The sequence below is a fragment of the Saccopteryx leptura genome, chromosome 5, assembly GCF_036850995.1.
Source record: "Saccopteryx leptura isolate mSacLep1 chromosome 5, mSacLep1_pri_phased_curated, whole genome shotgun sequence".
Taxonomy (NCBI): Eukaryota; Metazoa; Chordata; class Mammalia; order Chiroptera; family Emballonuridae; genus Saccopteryx; species Saccopteryx leptura.
The window spans coordinates 212,743,485-212,767,048 of record NC_089507.1 but is presented as its reverse complement, the minus strand read 5'-3'; the positions used below and the strand labels follow the sequence as shown (position 1 = coordinate 212,767,048).

General features: G+C 46.3%; 1 protein-coding gene across 3 annotated transcripts in view; it reads right to left on the bottom strand.

Moving 5' to 3' along the window:
• PIGU (phosphatidylinositol glycan anchor biosynthesis class U) overlaps positions 1–3,700 on the bottom strand; it is a 68,517-nt gene extending 64,817 nt beyond the window's left edge. Inside the window, exons 1-2 of one of the 3 annotated variants that reach the window (XM_066384047.1) lie at positions 3,406–3,700; positions 1,126–1,190 (exon numbers count right to left, since the gene is read on the bottom strand). In XM_066384047.1, the coding sequence (XP_066240144.1) occupies positions 1,126–1,190; positions 3,406–3,535 (195 nt within the window). In that variant the 5' untranslated portion in view covers positions 3,536–3,700. Of the gene's footprint in view, positions 1–1,125; positions 1,191–2,978; positions 3,030–3,072; positions 3,228–3,405 lie in introns of those variants that run through there. The other 2 variants (XM_066384048.1, XM_066384049.1) reach the window with 2 other exon arrangements.
• Positions 3,701–23,564: the final 19,864 nt, after the last annotated feature.

Sequence of the window (23,564 nt, the reverse complement as noted above, 5' to 3'; positions counted from 1 at the left end):
ATGGTGGGCAGTAGCAGAGCAACCAAAGTATAAATAAAAAGATAGATTTAACTATAGTAAGTTGTTTTATAAAGATTTATTCTCCCAAACTTAGCGAAAATCCGACATCAAGTATTTGGTAAGTAATTATTATTATATGCTTTAACTTGCTGTAACTCTGCTTTATACGTTTTATAAAGTAAAGTTACTTCCCTACTTTATAAATCACCATTACCATGAAACCGGTGGGCAGTTAGAAAATTTTACTACTAACAGAGATACAAAAGTGGACAGTAGGTATAACAAGGTTGACTACCCCTGCTAACTAATGGCACTATCCAGCCAGGGCGATTTTACTGTTCTTAAAACTAATTTTAGGAGTTAAATAGGTTTCTGTGGATTTTCTAATAAGCGAACACTGCTATCCCAATTTTCATGGGAAAACATGTTTCAAAGAATCAATTACATGCCAATTAACAATCTACTGGAACCTATTTACAATTTACTTAACATTAAAAATGGCCTCTTCTATAAAAGTCTCATCTGCTTCCCCAAAGTACAAACTCTTTTTTTTTTTGTTTGTATTTTTCCGAAGCTAGAAACGGGGAGAGACAGTCAGACGGATCCACCCGGCACGCCCACCAGGGGCGACGCTCTGCCCACCAGGGGGCGATGCTCTGCCCCTCCGGGGCTTGCTCTGCCGCAACCAGAGCCACTCTAGCGCCTGGGGCAGAGGCCAAGGAGCCATCCCCAGCACCCGGGCCATCTTTGCTCCAATGGAGCCTCGGCTGCGGGAGGGGAAGAGAGAGACAGAGAGGAAGGAGAGGGGGAGGGGTGGAGAAGCAGATGGGTGCTTCTCCTGTGGGTCCTGGCCGGAAATCGAACCCGAGACTTCCGCACGCCAGGCCGACGCTCTACCACTGAGCCAACCGGCCAGGGCCCCAAAGTACAATCTTAATCTACATCATTTCCTCTGCAATTGTGAAACCTTCTTCTGGTACACAGGACATCTAAAAAAGGCCTTCTTTGAAATACTATTTGAAAAAATAGATCTTTTTAAGTATTTCTAATAACTAGAGGTTAGCCTTTGGTATATGTGACTATAAATTACTCTTAATACACAGAAAAGAGAACAAGAACACTTACTTCATGAAATACTGCTCCTGAATACGGAGACACTCCCAAGTCCAACAGTGCGAGGCCTTCAACCACTGAAAAGTAAGACATCCAAGTTCACTCCTACTTCAAAGATATATGCTGATGGCTATAAACTAGTGTTAGATACGCCCAAGGCAAAGAAGGCCTTATAGTTTATCTAACCCCGTTTACCTCATTACCAGAAAGTGGGTTTGAATCTTGATTTGAACATTTTTGATAATGGAGAGTTTTCTTCCATTGAGGATCCCTTTCCATTGTGGTGAACCACTCATTATGAGGATGTTTTTAAACTGTAAATTTCCTTTGATCACCTCATAACTTCCACCAACTCTAGACAGTGCTTCATTTACATATATTCTGCTCCGTTTTGAAACACAGTAAGATAAATTCGAAGCTGGTGAAACATGTTGTCCACAGGTGGGAAATGCGCAGTCACTCTCATATGTGCTGTTTCAGTGACATTAGTATATTAACTCTAGAATTTTAAGTTCAAGTACAGAAAGGGGACTTTCGGGGGGCTGGTAATATTCTGCTTCTTGATCTGGGTACTGCCTACCTGCATATACACCGTTAGTAAAAATTCACTGAGCCTGACCAGGCAGTGGCGCAGTGGATTGAGCGTCGGACTGGGATTGCGGAGGACCCAGGTTCAAAACCCCAGTGTCGCCAGCTTGAGCACGGGCTCATCTGATTTGAGCAAGGCTCACCAGCTTGGGCCCAAGGTAGCTGGCTTGAGCAAGGGGTCACTGAGTCTGCTGGAGTCTCCACTTCCACCCCCCACCCCGGTCAAGGCACATATGAGAAAGCAATCCAAGAACAACTAAGGCGCCACAAGTAAGAATTGATGCTTCTCATCTCTCTCCCTCCGTCTGTCCCTCTCACTGTCTCTGTCACACACACACACACACAAACACAATTAATTGAGTTCTGATTTATTATATGGGCACTGTATGTATATTGTACTAAAGTTTAAACAAAAGTTAAAATAAATCTTCAAACTCTGGCCCTAACCTAATGCCCCACCCTTTTCTCCCCTGCTCTGGACACTTCACATCTTTCAACGTTTCTTTTTTTTTTTTTTTTTTTTTTCATTTTTCTGAAGCTGGAAACAGGGAGAGACAGTCAGACAGACTCCCGCATGCGCCCGACCGGGATCCACCCGGCACGCCCACCAGGGGCGATGCTCTGCCCACCAGGGGGCGATGCTCTGCCCATCCTGGGCGTCGCCATGTTGCGACCAGCGCCACTCTAGCGCCTGAGGCAGAGGCCACAGAACCATCCCCAGCGCCCGGGCCATCTTTGCTCCAATGGAGCCTTGGCTGCGGAAGGGGAAGAGAGAGACAGAGAGGAAAGCGCGGTGGAGGGGTGGAGAAGCAAATGGGCGCTTCTCCTGTGTGCCCTGGCCGGGAATCGAACCCGGGTCCTCCGCACGCTAGGCCGACGCTCTACCGCTGAGCCAACCGGCCAGGGCTTTCAACGTTTCTTGATCCTGCTTTCCTTCCGTAACCTTTTCTCCACCCTCCCTTTCCAAACTCTACGTGCTTCAAGAGTTAGCTCCAATCCCTCATCCTTAGGAAGCTGGAAACGGAGGGGACACTTTCTCCTGGGTCAGGACTCCAGGGAAAGCATTGGGTGCACATTGGAAGTCCGTCCACTTTTCATAAATGATTGTAACTCTCCGCCTCTGCTCCTAGAAGGATCCTGTTCCGTTGTGGACGCTAACATCAAACAATGTTGAATGAAGATCTTCAAGAACTAAGAAGAAACCGTACAAAAAAAAAAACCAAAACAAAACAAAAGCTGTACGGCAAGTCCCAGACTGAGAATAGGTGTCTAAACACCGGACAAACGCTTCTCGCTTAGGCAAGATGTGGGCCCTCACACACCATCCCTCCCAGGCCCCAGCGAGCACCACTCGTGATTCCGCGTTCACACCCGAGCTCCTTCCATGCCCACTCCACGCTGCACGCCGTTTCTGTATCCCGACCCTTCCTCAGACCACGCTCCTCGGCTCGTGTCCCCAGCGGGACACACCCCCTCACACCGCGACGCCTCGGGGAACCTGCTCGCAGGGCCCAAACGTCGCCACACGGTCCCGCGCCCCCGCCCCGCCGCAGCCGCGCCGCTAGGCCCCGCCCCCGAGCCCTCGCCGAGGACGCCGGAGCCGCTCAGAAGCTTCAGCTCGCGGTCCTTGCTCCAGCCTTCCATTCAGAGAGGCCGGGGGAGCCCGGGCGGGACATGGCCGCCCACGGGAGCCCGTGGCCTCACCTCTCTTCCAAGAGCTCAGCGGGGACACCACCTCCACCCGCTCGGAAATGAACTCGGCCAGACTGGAGCGGAACAAGGCCGCCCGCACTGTCACGGCCACCACCAGCCCCAGGGCCAAGGGAGCCGCCATGATAGCTGGGGCGGGCGCGCCGGCGGGGAGAGCGAGGCGAGGCGGAAGAGCCTCGCGGTCGCAGCGCCGCCCCTGTAGTTCCGCGGCCCCGCGTGCCTGGCTGCTGCCGCCGGAGCCGCCTGCCAGGGAACTACACTCCCAGCAAGCCTTGCGGCCCTGCGGGGCGGAGCCGGGCCGGGCGGCGGACGCCGGGCCTCTCTCGCTTTTGTAGCACAGGGTTGGGCGACGTCTCCTGTGATAGCCGGTGAATTGTCAAAGCACTCGGGCGTGCGGAGGAAGTAGGCAGGTGGAGAGAGTTAGTTACCTTCCTAAGAATGTCAGCGAGTTGTAAAGCGATGTCACTTTCACTTTTGTCTGTACGTTTTTAATGTTTAAATGTTCCCCTTGTATTTTTTAAAAAAGAATATTAAATATGTATTTGTATATTTACAACAGCTATTGCCACGCATTATTGTTGGAGGCTGCGGATACATTTTGGAGTAGTGGACAGATTTGTATAATATTCTAAGCATAATTTTGTAGACTGTTACACAAATATTGTATAATGGTGTACTTCTGTTTTTCCCACAATCGTGTTCAGTGAAAACAGGTTGGGAGTTTGAAATCCCTTCTGAAGGCAGTGTTTACACCACAGAAGTCAGCACACATTCCAAATCCGGGTTTTGGAGTTTGGAGGACGCTTTGATAAGCATTCAGTAGCACATTGATTAATGTATGCAAAGTGCTTATGGTGAGTGCTTAAATGTTGGGTACAATAATATTAAGTATATAAGGAAATGTCAGATCTGGAAATAAAATGAAACGGGTTCCATGATCAAGAATAACTTGGTGGCCTGACCTGTGGTGGCGCAGTGGATAAAGCGTTGACCTGGAAATGCTCAGGTCACCGGTTCGAAACCCTGGGCTTGCCTGGTCAAGGCACATATGGGAGTTGAGGCTTCCAGCTCTCCCCCCCCCCTTCTGTCTCTCCTCTCCTCTCTGTCTCTTCCTCTCCTCTCTAAAATGAATAAATAGAAATTAAAAAAAAAAAAGAATAACTTGGTGGAAGGGTAGAGGTAACACTGGACAGGGTGGTCAGGGAGGGCTCTGGGAAGAGGTGACGTTTAAGCCGAGACCTAAAAAATGAGAAATCAGAGTTTCCAAGCAGAGGGCACAGACTCTCAGAAACCAGAAAGGTGTGTTTGAGAAAGGAAACAAATATGGTGCGGTCCAAGTGGAGAGAATAGTAGGTGTGGTTCAAGAGGCAGACAGAAGCCAATCAGATAGGAACCTGTTTGCCATGGTTGGGAATTTGGGCTTCATTCAAAGTGCAATTCATGCGCCATTGGAGAATTTTAAACCCGGAAGTGTGTATTTTTTAAAAAAGATCATTCTATCCCCAGGCTCTGTACTGAATGTTGGGGAATATTGCAGTAACAAAGTTGTACCCCCTGCTTTTATGGAACTTGGAGAGTAGTTATAACATAAATTTGATAGTCTTAAGAATAACATGAATATATTAATAAGTAAAGTCATAAACTATAACGAGATAAGGAAGAAGGGGAGCAGGAGGCTAACGCAATGCAAAAATCAGTCCTGGAGCTGATCGCTTTCTTGACCAGTGGGAGGAGCAGGTCTCCATTGGGAGATGGGATTGTGAAGGAATAGAGGCGCTCTCGTCCTTTGAGTCCTGCTCTGCCAAGCATTGTGCCATACTTGTAACACACGTTAGCTTATTTAGCCTGTACGACCTAGCTTCCTAAAGATGTAAGTGTGTAGTGTAAGCCCTGACATTTGTGTGCTTTTTTTCTTTTTTATAACGCAGGCACCTATCTTCAGCTTTGACTGCAGAGGCTTCCACTTCAAAGGTGACTATCTAGAGTAAACACAGGGCCAGCCTCACAACTACTATAGATAAAGAGCCAGCCTGCCTCCACCCACTGAGGCTCCTTTGTTTTAGAGATACTGGTTGATCTCAGTAACTTACCATTTGGGCTACTTGATTTTTTCTTCTCTTCTGGGGCTTTAAATTCCTGCTTTTTAAATTTACCAGTGAAATCCCAGGTCAACACCCTTGACCCAATAAAAGCAGCATCCCAGGCCTGTGAATGCTCTCTCTCTCTCTCTCTCTCTCTCTCTCCTTAACCTTGCTGTGTGGCCCTAGGTGTGCTGTGTAATTTTCAGGTCTTGCAATAATAAACCTTATCTTTTCAAAGTTTCCTGGTGGTTATTGCTGAAGGGCATCTTGAATCATAATAAGAACCACAAGGGCTGGTCCAGCTACAACACTGGTTATGGATAGGCTGAGACCAGTACAAAACAAGTGACAAGAACTGGTATTTCCACCTGACCAGGCGATGGCGCAGTGGATGGAGCGTCAGATTGGGATGCGAAGGGCCCAGGTTCAAGACCCCAAGGTCACCAGCTTGAGTGAGAGCTCATCTGGTTTGAGCAAAGCTCACCAGCTTGGACCCAAGGTCGATGGCCTGAGCAAGGGGTTACTTGATCTGCTGAAGGCCCACAGTCAAGGCACATATGAAAAAGCAATCAATAAACAACTAAGGTGTTGCAATGAAAGAATTGGTATTTCCTTTTACATAAAAGGAGCAGACAGGTTACATCATCTTAGATTAAAGTATATTACATTATGAAAAATGGAGATTATAACACAAACATAGTGAAGATCGAACAAGATTATGTAATGTAAAAGTACTTTGCGCATAGCAAGTGTTTGATTTACATTGTTAGCTGTTTAATTATTATTTGCATCATTCTAACAGATGACTTAAAAATTCTTCTTAGGGTGAATATGTCTTTGGAAAGAACAGTGATCAGCCACTATAGGTAGAAGATGTGGCCTGACCTGTGGTGGCGCAGTGGATAAAGAGTCGACCTGGAAATGCTGAGGTCACTGGTTTGAAACCCTGGGCTTGCCTGGTCAAGGCACATATGGGAGTTGATGCTTCCAGCTCCTCCCCCCCTTCTCTCTCTCTGTCTCTCCCTCTTCTCTCTAAAATGAATAAAAAAAAAAAAATAGGTAGAAGATGTGCTTGACCTGCGGTGGCACAGCGGCTAGGGTGTCAACCTGGAATGTTGAAGTCGCAAGTTCAAAACCATAGGCTTACCTGGTCAAGACACATACAGGAAGCAACTGCAAGTTGATGCTTTCTGCTCCTCCACCTCCTTTTCTCCCGCTCCTCTCTCTAAAATAATTTTTTTTTGTATTTTTTTTTCTGAAGTTGGAAACGGGGAGGCAGTCAGACAGACTCCCGCATGTGCCTGACCAGGATCCACCCAGCATGCCCACCAGGGGGCGACGCTCTGCCCATCTGGGGCGTTGCTCCGTTGCGACCAGAGCCATTCCAGCGCCTGAGGCAGAGGCCACGGAGCCATCCCCAGCGCCCGGGCCATCTTTGCTCCAATGGAGCCTCGGCTGTGGGAGGGGAAGAGAGAGACAGAGAGGAAGGAGAGGAGGAGGGGTGGAGCAATCCAAACCAGTGATTCTTTTTTCTTTTTAATTTATTCATTTTTAGAGAGGAGAGAGAGAGGGAGAGAGAGGAGAGACAGAGAGAGAGAAGGGGGGGAGGAGCTGGAGGCATAAACACCCATATGTGCCTTGACCAGGCAAGCCCAGGGTTTCGAGCCAGCGACCTCAGCATTTCCAGGTCGACACTTTATCCACTGTGCCACCACAGGTCAGGCCAAACCAGTGATTCTTTTTTTTTTTTTTTTTTAATTTTATTTTTTTTATTGCTTTTTTTCTGAAGCTGGAAACGGGGAGAGACAGTCAGACAGACTCCCGCATGCGCCCGACCGGGATCCACCCGGCACGCCCACCAGGGGCGATGCTCTGCCCACCAGGGGGCGATGCTCTGCCCCTCCGGGGTGTCGCTCTGCTGCGACCAGAGCCACTTTAGCACCTGGGGCAGAGGCCAAGGAGCCATCCCCAGCGCCCGCGGCCATCTTTGCTCCAATGGAGCCTTGGCTGCGGGAGGGGAAGAGAGAGACAGAGAGGAAGGAGGGGAGAGGTGTGGAGAAGCAAATCAGCACTTCTCCTATGTGCCCTGGCCAGGAATCGAACCCAGGTCCCCCGCATGCCAGGCCGACGCTCTACCGCTGAGCCAACTGGCCAGGGCCCAAACCAGTGATTCTTAAGCATGAGTGTGCATGGATCATAGATCTAAATATAAGAGCTAAAACTATAAGACTCCTAAAAGAAAACATAGGATTAAATCTCTATGACCTTGAGTTAGGCAGTGGTCTCTTAGCTATAACACTGAAAGCTCAGGCAGCAAAAGGAGAAATAAATTAGGTTTCATCAAAATAAAAAACTTTTATGCTCCAAAGGGCACCATCAGGAAACAAATCATTAGCCCTACCAGATACCACGGTTGGTTAGAGCATTGTCCCAAAGCACAGAAGTTGCTGGTTTGATCCCCGATCAGGGCATATACAAGAACAGATTGATGTTCCTGTCTCTTGTTCTCTGCCTTCCTTTCACACTAAAATCAATCAATAAAACATTTATCATGCTACAATATGGATGAACCTTGAAAATATGCTAAGTGAAATAAGCTGGTCACAAAAACCCATATATTGTATAATTCCATTTATATGAAATGTCCAGAACAGGCAAACCTATAGAGACAGAAAGTAAATTAGTGGTTGCCACGGGCTGAGGGGTGGGGGCGGGGAAGGTAATGGGAAATGACTGCTACAAGATTTCTTTTCATACCAGATTTATTTTCAGGTGATGAAAATGTCCTATATTATACTGTGGTAATGGTTTTACAACTCTGTGAATAGGCCAAAAGCCATTGAACTATATATACTTTAAACAGGAGCATTTTATGGTATGTGTATTATGTCTCAATATTTTTTGAAGATTTTACTTATTGATTTTACAGAGAGAGGTGGAAGTGGGGCAAGAAGTATCAACTCATAGTTGCTTCCCTTGAGTTGCTTGCTTCTCATACATGCCTTTACCTGGCAAGCCCAGGGCTTCAAACTGGCAGCCTCAGCGTCCCAGGTTGATGCTCTATCCACTCACTGAGCCACCACAGGTCAAGCAGAAGATGGTTTAGGTGTTTTTTTTTACATTTTATTTATTCATTTTTAGAGAGAGAGGTGAGAGAGAGAAAGGAGAGGAGCAGGAAGCATCAACTCTTATATGTGCCTTGACCAGGCAAGCCCAGGGTTTCAAACTGGCAACCTCAGTGTTCTGGGTCGATGCTTTATCTACTGTGCCACCACAGGTCAGGCATCAATGTCAGTTCCTTAGCTCTGTCCTAGAAACTGTGATTCACTAGGTCTGGGATGGAGCCCAGGAACCTGCATTCTTTTTTTTTTTTTTTTTTTTTTGTATTTTTCCGAAGCTGGAAACGGGGAGGCAGTCAGACAGACTCCCGCATGCGCCTGACCGGGATCCACCCGGCATGCCCATCAGGGGGCGATGCTCTGCCCATCTGGGGCGTTGCTCTGCTGCAGCCAGAGCCATTCTAGCACCTGAGGCAGAGGCCACAGAGCCATCTTCAGCGACCAGGCCAACTTTGCTCCAATGGAGCCTTGGCTGCGGGAGGGGAAGAGAGAGACAGAGAGGAAGGAGAGGGGGAGGGGTGGAGAAGCAGATGGGCGCTTCTCCTGTGTGCCCTGGCCGGGAATCGAACGCGGGACTCCTGCACGCCAGGCCGACGCTCTACCACTGAGCCAACCAGTTCCAGCCAGGGCCGGAACCTGCATTCTTAATTTCTCCAATTTATTCAGATGCTGGTGGTTCAGGAGCCAATACTTTGGAAAACATTACCCTGGAGGCATGGCTATCCAGCAGCTTATGCAACAAAAAGATGAAAATATTAATAATAACTAGAGTGCTTACTAGGTGCTAAGTGTTCATTTATGCAATGTATGTTTATCTCATTTAAAATATATACTATTATGGGTACTATAATTTCCCTATGACCATGCATGTACATAAGGAAACTGAGACACAAAGAGATTTAGTCATTTGTCTAAGCTCACACAGCTAGTAAATGGCATGACAGGATCTGAATGGCAGCTCCTGACATTGTGGTTAAGCTGCTCTGCCTGAGAAAATGAGAGGAATTGGGGCCGGGTTGGGTTGGGTTGAGCTGGGTTGGGTTGTTTTGTCGTAGCTGAGAAGGAAGGGTAGAGAACTGAACGGAGCAAGATAATAAACAAGCAAGGTGATTTCTCTCCTGAGAAACCAGAGATCCCAGATGATATGTGGGTTACCTAGGAGGAAGAAATTGAGGCTCTGAGGTGTTAAGTAACCAGCTTCAAGCCACACACCTGGGTAGCTTTTCCTTCAGCACTTATTGAACACCTACTGTTGTCAGATCCTGCACCAGGCTGTGGACATATACCATATTTCCCCATGTATAAGACACACCCTTTTCCAAAAAGTTTGGGGTCTAAACACTGGGTGCATCTTATACAGTGGTTGTAGATTTTTTAATTGATTTTTAGAGAGGGGAGAGAGAGAGAGAGAGAGAAAGGGGAGGAGCAGGAAGCATCAACTCCCATATGTGCCTTGACCAGGCAAGCCCAGGGTTTTGAACCGGCAACCTCAGCGTTCCAGGTCAACGCTTTATCCCACTCCGCCACCATAGGTCAGGCAGTGGTTGTAGATTTTATACTTGCATTTCCCACTTTTTTGTGCTTGTTTTTGTGCTCATTGTTGAAGACAGTGATTCGTCATCAGACACGATGTGGACAAGCTAATGGATGGGAGGTTTGTTTTTGTTTTTGTTTTGTTTTTTACAGAGAGAGAGAGTCAGAGAGAGGGATATATAGAGACAGACAGGAACAGAGAGAGATGAGAAGCATCAATCAGTTTTTTGTTGTGACACTTTAGTTGTTCATTGATTGCTTTCTCATATGTGCCTTGATCATGGGGCTACAGCAGACTGAGTAACACCTTGTCCAAGCTGGTGAGCTTTTGCTTAAACCAGATGAGTCCGCGCTCAAGCTGGCGACCTCGGGGTCTCGAACCTGGGTCCTCCGCATCCCAGTCCGATGCTCTATCCACTGTGCCATTGCCTGGTCAGGCTGGATGGGAGTTTTGACAGTGATGAGGAGTTGTATGAATTTTATGATGAATAAAACTTGAGTTCAATAACTTTATGTAATACATTTTTTTTTCAAATTCCGGGCCCCCAAATTAAGGTGCATCTTATACATGAAGAAATACAGTAGTTTATCCAGTATGTTTTTTTTATTCCAGATAGCAAACTGATTATGGCCATCTTTAATATAAAGGAAATTCACTCAGAGGTAGCTCACTGGGCCAAAAAGAAGACTGAGAACCAGACTTGGAATAGTCAGGTTTCAGGTAGGCAGCAACACAAGGCTGGGTAGTTTTGCTCAAACCAGATGAGCCCGCGCTCAAGCTGGCGACCTCAGGGTCTCAAACCTGGGTTTTCCGCATCCCAGTCTGACGCTCTATCCACTGTGCCACTGCCTGATCAGGCTCCAACTAGTTTTTTTTTTCTTTCTTTTTTTCTTTTTTTAAATTACTTACTACTGAAGCTGGAAACGGGGAGAGACAGTCAGACAGACTCCCGCATGCGCCCGACCGGGATCCACCCAGCACGCCCACCAGGGGGCGATGCTCTGCCCTTCCGGGGCATCGCCCTGCGGCGACCAGAGCCACTCTAGCGCCTGGGGCAGACGCCAAGGAGCCATCCCCAACGCCCGGGCCATCTTTGCTCCAATGGAGCCTTGGCTGCGGGAGGGGAAGAGAGAGACAGAGAGGAAGGAGGGGGGGTGGAGAAGCAAATGGGCGCCTCTCCTATGTGCCCTAGCCGGGAATCGAACCCGGGTCTGCCGCATGCCAGGCCGACGCTCTACCGCTGAGCCAACTGGCCAGGGCCTCCAACTAGTTTTTAATGGTCTCACATCACCCATTCAGGGGTCAAAGTTCTTTATTTTTATTTATTTATTTTTGTGTGTGACAGAGACAGAGAGAGGAACAGACAGACTGGAAGGCAGAGAGATGAGAAGCATCAATTCTTTGTTGCGACACCTTAGTTTCTCAGTAATTGCTTTCTCATATGTGCCTTGACCGGGGGGCTACAGCAGACCAAGTGACCCCTTGCTCAAGCCAGCGACCTTGGGTTAAAGCTGGTGAGCTTTGCTCAAACCAGATGAGCTCACGCTCAAACTGGCGACCTCTGGGTTTCGAACCTGGGTCCTCCGTGTCCCAGTTCAACGCTCTATCCACTGCACCACCGCCTGGTCAGGTGCATCAGTTCTTCATTGCAGCTCCTTAGTTGTTCATTGATTGCTTTATCCAGAGTCAAAGTTCTTTAAAGAGTATGAGATTGTTTGGGATAGGTCATATATCTGCCATATCTGCTGTGTGTGTGTGTGTAGGACAACTAGAGAAAAGAATCTGTGAGAAGTCGGATGATGAATATATTATGCTTGCCTTAACAGTGGTCGGCAAACTCATGAGTCAACAGAGCCAAATATCAACAGTACAACGATTGAAGTTTCTTTTGAGAGCCAAATTTTTTAAACTTAAACTATATAGGTAGATACATTCCTTATTGAGGTAGCGCCCGTACATAGTATTTTGTGGAAGAGCCACACTCAAGGGGCCAAAGAGCTGCATGTGGCTCGGGAGCCGCAGTTTGCTGACCACAGCCTTAGGACAACATACCCTGAGAGCAATTGAGTGAAGTCATTTGAGTGAAGACTAGGGTGATTAATCACTAGATGTAGGGGGGAAAAAAGGCAAATATCTACTCATAATGATGGTGATATAGTCATACAAAATAGAAGTAATCAGACAAATAAAATAATTAGAGGTTGTGATTAGACCTATGAGGGCAATGGACCAGAAATAGGATAATGAATAATGAAGGGCCTACTATCGCCTGGATTGGGTAGTCAATATCACTGCCTGAGGAGATGATATGCAAGCTGAACCATAAAGGATGAGAAGGAGTCACTGATATAAAGAATTGACAATTGTGAATGGTGTGTATGGACAGGAGAGGAGTTAGGTTACAATGACCCTGCAATGTAGAAGGCCAACGTGCAGTGAAATGAGCAAGAGATGGGACTGGAGAAGTAGGCAAGGGACAAATGGCATTTGAGGACTTTCATTCCATGTTGAATTTTTGTTCTAAGAGCAATGGGAAGTCCACTAATGGGTTTCAGGTAGAGTTGGAACATGCTCACCATTTAGAATTTAAAACTACCCCTCTGCCAACGGAGTGAAGAAGATTGGAGGAAGCGAGACTGGCAGCAAGGAAACCAGTGAAGGAGCTGCTTCAGTCAACCAGGAGAAGGACGATGGTAGCTTGGACCAGGGTGGCAGACAGTAGTGGATGAACTCGAGAGAGATTTTGTAGGGAGCACTGATCAATTGTTTCCCAAATCCTCCTATAGCTTCTCCACAGCACTCAGGCTTTAACTCCTGTAAGGTCTGATAGTTCTCTGAAACCTTCATTAACAAATTGGAGAGACAGACACTCAGAGCAACAATCTCAGATTGATGAGTAAATAAAACCTTTAAACACAACCAAAGGTATTTTTACTTCCTGGTTGCCTGATAGCCAGCTGCCATTATGAATGACATGAGTAACCAGCAGGGAAGAATGTTCATTACATACCAACTGTTTCTACAAAAACAAATGGCCATAGCCTGACCAGCTGGTGGCGCAGTGGATAGATCGTCGGACTGGGATGCCAAGGACCCAGGTGCGAGACCCCGAGGTCACCAGCTTGAGTGCGGGCTCATCTGGTTTAAGCAAAAGCTCGCCAGCTTGGACCCAAGGTCACTGGCTCGAGCAAGGGGTTACTCGGTCTGCTAAGGCCCGCGGTCAAGGCACATATGAGAAAGCAATCAATGAACAACTAAGGTGTCGCAATGCACAACGAAAAACTAATAATTGATGCTTCTCATCTCTCCATTTCTGTCTGTCTGTCCCTGTCTGATACTCTGTAAAAACAACAACAACAACAAAAAACACAAATGGTCATAGAAGTCCTTTACCCTGAGAACACAACATTACCTAAACCAGAAATTCAAGAAAAACTAACTAAAATGTACGAGAACACACCAGATAATTATCTTTGTCTTCAGAGTTGAACCCACTTCAGCAGTGGCAAAATAATAGACTTTGATACTTACAATTTCTTGGATTTTATAAAGAGAAATCAATCCAGCCTGACCAGGCGGTGGCGCAGTAGATAGAGTGTCGGACTGGGATTCAGAGGACCCGGATTTGAGACCCTGAGGTCGCCAGCTTGAGTGTGGGCTCATCTGGTTTGAGGAAAAGCCCACTAGCTTGAACCCAAGGTCGCTGGCTCCAGCAAGGGGTTACTCGGTCTGCTGAAGGCCCGCGGTCAAGGCACATATGAGAAAGCAATCAATGAACAACTAAGGTGTTGCAACGTACAATGAAAAACTAATGATTGATGCTTCTCATCTCTCTCCGTTCCTGTCTGTCTGTGTCTATCCCTCTCTCTCTGACTCACTCTCTGTCTCTGTAAAACATAAATTAAAAAAAAAAAGTTAAAAGTTAAAAAAAATACCTGAAAAATATCAACTCAAGAAACACAAGAACAGAGTGGGGAAAAGTCAGGGTTGTCTATAAAAGTTTTTAAAAAAGGATTAAAGATACAGCGTTGGCTTGATTTGTGTTTAATTCTACAGATTTTTTTTTATCAGAAGACAATAAATCATATAAAAACTTAAAAACAATAGCAAGTCAACAAATGAAGGTGAGTGGAAGTCAATAGCATGTAGGGAAAAATAATTAAAGGCATCCTTGAAAAAGTGAGAGAGGCCTGATCTAGTTCACTGTCCACATTGGGAAACTAAGGCTTAGAGAGGAGCAGCACCTGACTTAGGACCGCAGCAAGTCAGTGGTGGCACGGGGCCCAGAAACCACCATCTGACTCCTATCCTGTCTGCCTCTTGTTCCTGGACTGTGCCTCTGATGAGGCCCGCTGGAGACCCACACAAGTTCCCGCCTCAACCCTTAGACCCAAGTATTGTAAGGTCCCAAAGGAACGAGAGATCTGGCCTTACACGATACTTTAAGGACAGGTGCCTTGGCAGCACCATTCCCCTGCTATCATGTGGACAGAGAGCCTGTCAAGAACTAGGCCACCTCCTAGTAAGTGTTCCGGAGAAACTAGAAAAGATTGGATCTTAGTTCCATATTTGAGCCACTGGACCAAGCATTTCAACCAAATTCCTTTTCTAGTTTAATTCAGTTTGAGTTGGGTCTTTAGATACTTGCAACCAAAAGTTCTTAACCAATACAACAGGAGATGGCACTCAGCCTCCCAAAGGACTCATAATACTTCTCTGGCTTCAATTACTATTTATATGTTGATGGCTCTCAGGTCTTTATTTCCAGCCCAGAATGTTCTTAAGATTTAGACATAGAGACATCTCTCTCTCTCTCTCCTTTCTCTAAAATCAATAAATAAAATCTTAAAAAACAAACAAACAAAAAAGAATCAAGTCCTTAAGGTGGCTTACAAGGGCCAGCATGATCTATCCCTCTTACCTTGCCTGAGAAAATAACCAATAGTCATTCCCTTGGTACATTTCTACTTTGTTCACCCCACCGGCTACTCCCAACAGTATCTGTCCACACTGGGCAAAGTCCTACATATCCTTCAAAGCCCATTCTTAGAGTTTCCTTCTTTATGAAGACTTTCATTCCATTAGGGAGTCAGTTCTTTCTCGGTTCTCCCAAAGCATTTAACAGCTACCTCTTTCCTGCACCTAATAATCACTATCTGATAATTCTGTTACCTGAAGTTAATGGAAGCCTGATTCTTCTGTTCAGTATGTCTACTGAATCTTTCTCTTGGTGGATTGTTTCCTTATGCATTTCATCAGACTTTTCCTAGTGAATTACCTAATGCATGGAAGGCCTTTATATATAGGAGTTCTAGCCTGCAATTTGTGGGGGAGGGGGCCTGGAGGGAGGGCAGAGACTCAGAGAGGATTTGCATTTGTGTCTGCTAGACATTTGAGAAAGAGTTTTGGAGTAGGTCTCCTTTTATGTTAATTTCTCAGCCTCAGGGATTGCTATCTACGCAGGTGATGTAAATATGAACCCTGGACACTCTGAGGACTGCCATGGGGTTTCAAATTCTCAGGAAATAGTTTCTTTCCCCCACCTAAACACTGGGTCAAGGTGGACACAGAGGACACAGGATTTTTTGTCTCCTTTCCTAGAAGTCAGATGCTTGCTTGTTTCCCCCTAGTCTACCCTTGCACTGTGGGTGTAGACCCTCAAGGGTCCTAAATTTACCAAGGGTCTCAGTTCCAACCCCAAACTTCACGTAAGCCCGCAAGCCCAAGGCTTCATCCTCCCAGTTGTCTGTTAAAACCTTAACTATTTAGCAGGTCCAGTTGTGCATAAAAAGGATGTTTATTGTTTTTATTCCCAGCATGTCCATGTGTTATGTAGCAGGAAGTCCCAGATATTTTCAGAAAAGGAAGTCCAACTCAATATTGAGTAGACAGAATTGTCACTGTCTGTTTACTTATTTATGTTCTCCATGAGCAGCAAGCTTTGAAAGGACGGGATCTGGGTCTGACTCATCTCTGGGTCAAGGCACCCAGCCCTAGACCTGGCACGGAGTGAATGCTCAGTGCATTTGTTGATGCCAAACCTGCACTCAGACACCCCAAGAGTCGGGGAGCTCACTTTCTCCCAAAGTAGCCTTTCCTTTGGAAAGGGTGGTGTTACCTGAGCGACCACCTGGCTAATGGGAGATACTCTGCCCCTTGTCTGTCTTCATCCTTCCCAACACTCAGCTTGTCCACTCAGATTCTGCAGAGGTGGGGGTCTCAGGGTCTGGATGATCCCAGTCATAACTGGGGCTTTGGGCTTTGATTCAAGAGGAAGCACGTGGGCCAGTTCTAAATGTAAACCTGAAGCGCCACTAGTAAAAGTCGAAACTGGCACAATACTTTGGGAGAGCAATTCAACAGCATCTATATAAATTTGATATATGTAGACTTATCATCTTGCAATTCACTTATCTGAATCTATTGTATTCATACACAAATAGGCATTAAAGCATTGTTGTGATAGCAAAAAAATTGAAAACCAGCCAATGACCTATGAATAAGTGATCAACTAAATATGCTATGTACAGCATACAATGGGAAACTGTAAGACTTTATTTTTCCGTAGTGAGAAGCGGGGTGGGGGGGATGCTCATCTGGGGCGTTGCTCTGTTGCGACCGGATCCATCCTCAATGCCTGAGGCGGAGGCCATGGAGCCATCCTCATGCCTGGACCAACTTTGTTCCAGTGGAGCCTTGACTGTGGGAGGGGGAAAAAGAGATAGAGAGGAAGGAGAGGGGGAAGGGTGGAGAAGCAGATGGGCGCTTCTCCTGTGTGCCCTGGCCGTGAATCGAACCCGGGACTTCCATACACCAGGCCGATGCTCTACCGCTGAGCTAACCGGCCAGGGCAAGACATTTTTTTTTTAAAGATTTTATTTATTCATTTTAGAGAAGGGGGAGAGAGAGGAGGGGGAGGTGCAGGAAGCATCAACTCCCATATGTGCCTTGACTGAGCAAGCCCAGGGTTTCGAACCGGCGACCTCAGCATTCCAGGTCAACGCCTTATCCACTGCGCCACCACAAGTTAGGCCAGGGCAAGACATTTTTGTTATGAGGTAGATCTACATGTACTGACATAGGTAGAACTCCAAGTCATGTTGTTGAGAGAAAAATGTAAGTCTGTAGGACAGAGTATATAATTTAATATATTTATGCAGGAACAAACAAACAAGCCTACAAGCAGTAAAAATTGTTACATTCTAGAAGCTATTTGGTGGTACCTATCATCTTTTGCATTGCTACTTAAACTTTTTAGAGAACCTGACTGACTGATCCCCACTAATAGACATTCATATTACAAATAAATATGCAAAATCTTGCATAAAAATATCACTTGCAGCATGGTCTGTAGTAATAAAATATTGTAAACAGCCTTTCTTCATTAGGAGACTGGTAAATATTGTCCATACACACACAGTGGAATACAATGCAGGTGTGAAAGAGAGTGAGGCTTTTCTCCAGATTGATAAGGAAAGGTCTGCAAGGTATGCTGAAAAGTGGGGGAGGGGGGAATTAGGGGCAGAACAGTGTGTCTATATACGTGCAAAAAAGTATATATGTATACATGCATTGGATTTTCAATGCATAGAATCATTCTGGAAGGAATCACAGGAAACTAGAGTTGGTAGTTGCCTCTACCAGGGAGGAGACCGAATGGTTGGGTCTACCTGCTTTTCACTGTTATTTCATATGGAACCTTTGGAATTTTGAACTATGTACCTGTAACTAAGTAAATAAAAAAATTTAAAGCATAATTCTAAACCTAGGTTGTGTAAAAAAAGGAAAGAAGGGTGCATTCCAAATTAGGGACAGTGGTGGAAGGTCTCAGGGGTGACCTTGACTTTATCTTGACTGTTTAAATTTTCTGTTTATATTATTTTAGAAATTATAAAGGTTTCTTGGATTTGATACAATATTTATGTACATTGTTGGATCATTTAAAATACATTTTAATTTTTAAAAATAGACTTCAGGTAGATAGAAGACAACCACACTCAGGCAAAGGAGTGAGGCTGACTCTCTTTCTTCTGAAAGAAGTATTCATGTCATGCCCTTTGGACCTGCTTTCCCCAAGGACACTCTGGCTCAGACAGAGCAACAGAGGCCCATAGAGGGACAGAGAGAGTCACCCAAGGTCAAATAGCAAGTCAGAAGCAGAGCCAAGACAAGAATGCAGGGCTCCTGATTTGAAATCATATTCCAGGTCATTCAATACATTTTTCCCAAGGCAAGCTTTTACTCATCGTTCAAAGTCTCCTTCAGATGATCTCTCTTCCAGGAAGCCTTCCTTGAATTCCTCCCCCCCATTTTTTATTCCTCTAGCACCTTTGCCTACCCACTGTTCTAGCCTTTATCTCCCTGTATTATAATGTCTCTAATTACGTTTCTGTTTACACTGAATGAGATTCTCAAGTACAGAAAAAGTATCTGTCTCCCAGAAAGTAACTAGGCATTCCTGAGTATGTGGTGAACTAAGAGCATGCAGTGCTCAGACAGGCAGACAGTGTAGTTTGGGAAGCTCTGAGGAGGGAGAGGTTAATTCCTCTCAGAGAGATCTTGGAGACCTTCCTGGAAGAAGTGCTATTTGGCTAATAGATATCCTGGAGTTACATCCCACATATTCAAATTACTTAATTTCAATAATATGACTTTGGCAAAAGAAACAAGATAGAAAAAATAATTTTTCCCAATTACAACACTATTTTTATGAGCTTCACAAAAATATTTGCAGTAAGATTAGTAACTCAAGTTGCCTCTTAATTTTCATGCAAAAAACTTTTCCAACACATGTGCTGCAGTTTTCTATTGTGTCATAAACCTCCGCAAATGTAGGGGCTCAAGACAAGACCCATTGAATTGGCGTGATCACTTCATAAGGTATATAAATGTCTAATCACTGTGTTGTATACCTGAAACTAATATAACATTGTATGTCAACTGTAATTGAAAAATTAAATATTTTAAAATTTCTTTATAGCGAGAGAGACAGAGAGACAGGACAGACAGACAGGAAGGGAGAGAGATGAGAAGTATCAATTCTTTGTTGCAGCATCTTAGTTGTTCACTGATTGCTTTCTCATATGTGCCTTGACTGGGAAGAGGGGGCTGCACCTGAGCCAGTGATCTCTTGCTCAAGCCAGCAACCTCTAGGCTCAAGCCAGCGACCTTGGGTTTTAAGCCAGCAACTTCTGGGCTCAAGCCAGCAACCGTGCTGCTTCAAGCCAGCAACCTCTGGGCTCAAGCCAGCAACCATGGGGTCATGTCTATGATCCCATGCTCAGGCCAGCAACCCCATGCTCAAGCTGGTGAGTCAGTGTTCAAGCCAGATGAGCCCACACACAAGCCGGCGACCTTGGGGTTTTGAACCTGGCTCCTCTGTATCCCAGACCAATGCTCTATTCACTATGCCACCACCTGGTCAGGTGAAATATTAAAATTCTTTTAATAAAAAAGACTGCCCATTTATTAGTTCACAGTTCCATAAGTCACAAGTCCAGGCTCAGCTTATCTGGGTTCTCTGCTCAGGGACCCACGAGGCTGAAATCAAGATGTTGGCCAGCTGTGTCCTCATCTGGAAAGTCAGCTAGGGAAAGTTTGGCTTCCAGGCTTCCTCAGGTTGTTGGCAGAACTCATTTTCTTGTGGCCATGTTACTGAGATCCCATTTTCTTGCTGTTAGATGGGACCACTCTCGACTTCTAGTGACCCCTCTTGGTTCCTTGCTGTGTAGCCACCTCCACAGCATGGCAGTGGCTTCTTCAAGGCTACCATGGGAGTGTTAGGCAAAAATACTATTTTTCATATATAGGCTTTAGAACTTTCAGGCTATTTATTATTGTACACACATGCACAAACAACATTTCTATACACAGCTGAATATACAGAAACATGCACTGACACTTATCAGCTCAGTGATCTTGGGCCTCAGCAGTCTGAGCCCCCACTTTCCTCATCTGTAAAATGGGGATAACAACAGTGTCCTTCCTGGAGAGTTACAGGCACATAGTAAATGCTCGATAGACAAAAGCTGCTGATTAGTCCTGAAGAACAGAAAGGGCCTAGACCAGCGGTTCTCAATCTGTGGGTCGCGACCCGGGCGGCTTTAGGCGACCCCTGTGTTTTGGTCGTTCGACCCCCGCTGGGGTCGCGACCCACAGGTTGAGAACCGCTAGCCTAGACACAGGGAGATGAGGTGTGTGAGTGGACAGGGTTCTGAAGGAGGAGGAAACTACGAGAGCAAAATCCTAGAAGCAGGAAGGCTGGTGGTGGTTTGCAGTGTGCTCAGTTGCACAAGGTGTGTGTGTGTGTGTGTTTATGTGTTGACAGGCTAAACAGTGTGGGCGAGGGCAGCTTCATTTGCACCTCCCATTAGTACTTACTGTTTCCTGTGTACCAGGTACCATGACAGGATGCCTGGCCAGCAGTGTGGGTTGCATCTGGAAGTGGGAGGGAGGCAAGGAAAGTCTGTGAGCAGGGAAGGGCAGCGCTCTGAGCTTCCGGGGACCCATCTGCTCCTAGGAGAGTCGCTGGGCACCATGCTGTGGAGGGAACCCCGCTGTCCACTCTCTCTTCCCCAGCCTCAGAGCTGGAGAGATGCAACCATTTCCCTTTAAAAGTCCTTAATGTGGGAATTCGTGCAGGGTAGTCACCCCAGAGCAGCTTACGCAGGTCCTTGTCCACACTCACAAGCACATCCATGGAAAACCAAAGTCACCACCCCACCCTTACACCATGAGCAGATGTACTAAAACTAAACTAGCATTTGGCTTCCAGCCACCTGCCTCCTCTTCCTGAAATGAATCCTGACCATCATCTCCTCATCACCAGGGACATTAAGCACAGTTCACACAAACAAATGCAGATGCTTGGGGCCAGCCATTTTGCAGATGGGAAACTGAGGCTCAGACAAAGTGACTTGCCCAGGGACAGGGACAGGGCCAGGGCCAGGGTCAGGCAGTGAGCCCAGAATTGACAGAACAATGATTGAAATCTGGATTTACTACCAACGAGACTCCAGTTTTTCATGGGGTATATTCACACTCACAGAGTTACACGGAGTTAGCCTCAATTCAGATATCTCTGGGTTAAACAACAAAGCTTTTTTAATTTAATTTTTTTAAACAAACAGGCTTTTTTTGTGTATGTGAGAGAGAGAGAGAGAGAGAGACAGAGAGAGAGACAGTGACATTGAGCTGTTCCTGTATGTGCCCTGACTGGGAAATCGAACCAGCAACCTCTGCGCTCTGGGACAACACTCCAACCGACCCAGCTATCTGACTGGGGCTACAAATAGGATTTTTTTAAAAACTGATTTTAGAGAGACAGAGAGAGAGAGAAGTATTCATTTGTTGCTCTACTTAGTTGTGCATTCATTGGATGCCTCCCGTATGTGCCCTGACTGGGGATTGCACCTGCAACCTTGTGATTTTGAGACAATGTTCTAACCAACTGAGCTAACTGGCCAGGGCTAACACCAAAGCCTTTGAGTAGGAGTTCAGGGTATATATGGTCCCTTGTTAAAATATAGGATTATCTGTTGGGGGAATTTGGGAGTACGTCTACTTTAGTGGCTTAACCAATTCAATTTCTTCCCTTCTCTGTCTCCGTTTCTTCATCAGTAAAATGGGAAGAATAATATTACGTATATTATGGGATTGTTGTGAACATTACATGAGTTATCAACACAGGTAAGGGCTTAGAATAAGTACCTAGTATATAGAAATCCCAATAGTGTTAACTCTGTAAATTTAGGGGGTGTGTAAGATGAGGGCTCTAGCGCTAGAGTGATAGGACCTTCCTGGTTTTGACTCATAGTCCAAGCCACTCACTGGGCTTCATCTCCACCTTGTCCTCTAACTAGAGGGAGGAGTGAGAAAGGAGGAGTGGTAAGCCAGTTCTCCAGCAGGCTGGTACCTTTGAGTACATGCAAGGTCCTGTGAAGGACACCCCCAGGCTGACACATATCTGCCTTTCGAAGTGGGGGGGCCTCAGGCCATCAGGGAGCTATCAGGATTTGGTGAGGGCCAGGCCAAGGCCCAAACAGGAATAAAAGGCTGGCTTCTTGACCTCCAATTCTGGGGTCCATAAAATTGGGGAAGTGCTTGCCTGACTAGGTGGTGGCGCAGTGGATAGAGTGTCGGACTGGGATGCGGAAGGACCCAGGTTCGAGACCCCGAGGTTGCCAGCTTGAGCACGGGCTCAACTGGTTTGAGCAAAAAGCTCACCAGCTTGGACCCAAGGTCGCTGCCCCAGCAAGGGGTTACTCGGTCTGCTGAAGGCCCGCGGTCAAGGCACATATGAGAAAGCAATCAATGAACAACTAAGGTGTCGCAATGAAAAACTGCTGATTGATGCTTCTCATCTCTCTCCATTCCTGTCTGTCTGTCCCCATCTATCCCTCTCTCTGACTCTGTCTCTGTTAAAAAATTGGGAAAGTGCTTACATCTGGGCAGGGATTGAATGGACATGTGTGTATGTTGTATATGGAGGCTTTCAAGTGTATGCATAGACACACATATCTATCCATGTATGTATATACACAGGGTGTATATACACCTGGCACCTTACATCTGATCAGAAATGAGCCTCCAGATTAGCCCCAGAAGGGTGCTTACTGCCTGGTTTTATAGCCCCAGGCCTAGGGGAGGGACCCAGAATATTAAGCCCACTCCTTGCAGCCAGTGTCAGTATATGTGCCTGCTGCTCTGTAATTCTAAGCAAGTATTTTGATCTATATCTTAGTGTGCCTCAGTTTCTCCACCTATAAAGTGAGGAGCTTGGATGAATTGAGGTCTGAGGTTTTCTCCAGCCCTGATGACAAATCTCTGTAGTGGAGAGAGCTGGGAAACTCCCAGGAGTTTCAGGAGGGGACTCTGCTGGGCTCCAGCCCCCTACTTTCATGGGTACCTTTGACTCTGCAGAGGAACTGTTGACTGGGGTCTGCCCTAGCAGCCTGTACAGGAGGTTAAGCTAAGGTTGGAAGCAGATCACTATCGTTCAGGGTATCAGAGTATATGCCAGGAAACCCCTTTCCTGGGCCTGGGGAACCAGAACCCTGTCCCCAGTAGCATACTTCCTGGCCTAGGAAAGCCAAGTATAGACTTCTGTGCCAAGCCACCGTGTTGAGCTTTAGAGTCTACTCTGCCCGATCCAGCATAGGCCAGGTAGAGGGAGAACATGGACAGAGATTTTGCCCTTGAGATGCCAACTATCCACTTGGGAACACACACACACACACACACACACACACACACACACACACACAATTAATCATCATCACTTACTGTTCAGAGAACAAATAAATACCCATCAAGGTAGCTCTGGACACCTGGTGGGGACAGAGAAGGCTACCTAGAGGAAGAAGGGGTGAGAAGAATCTTGAAGACAGGATAGATCTGAATTCTGAAAGGCCTGAGAGG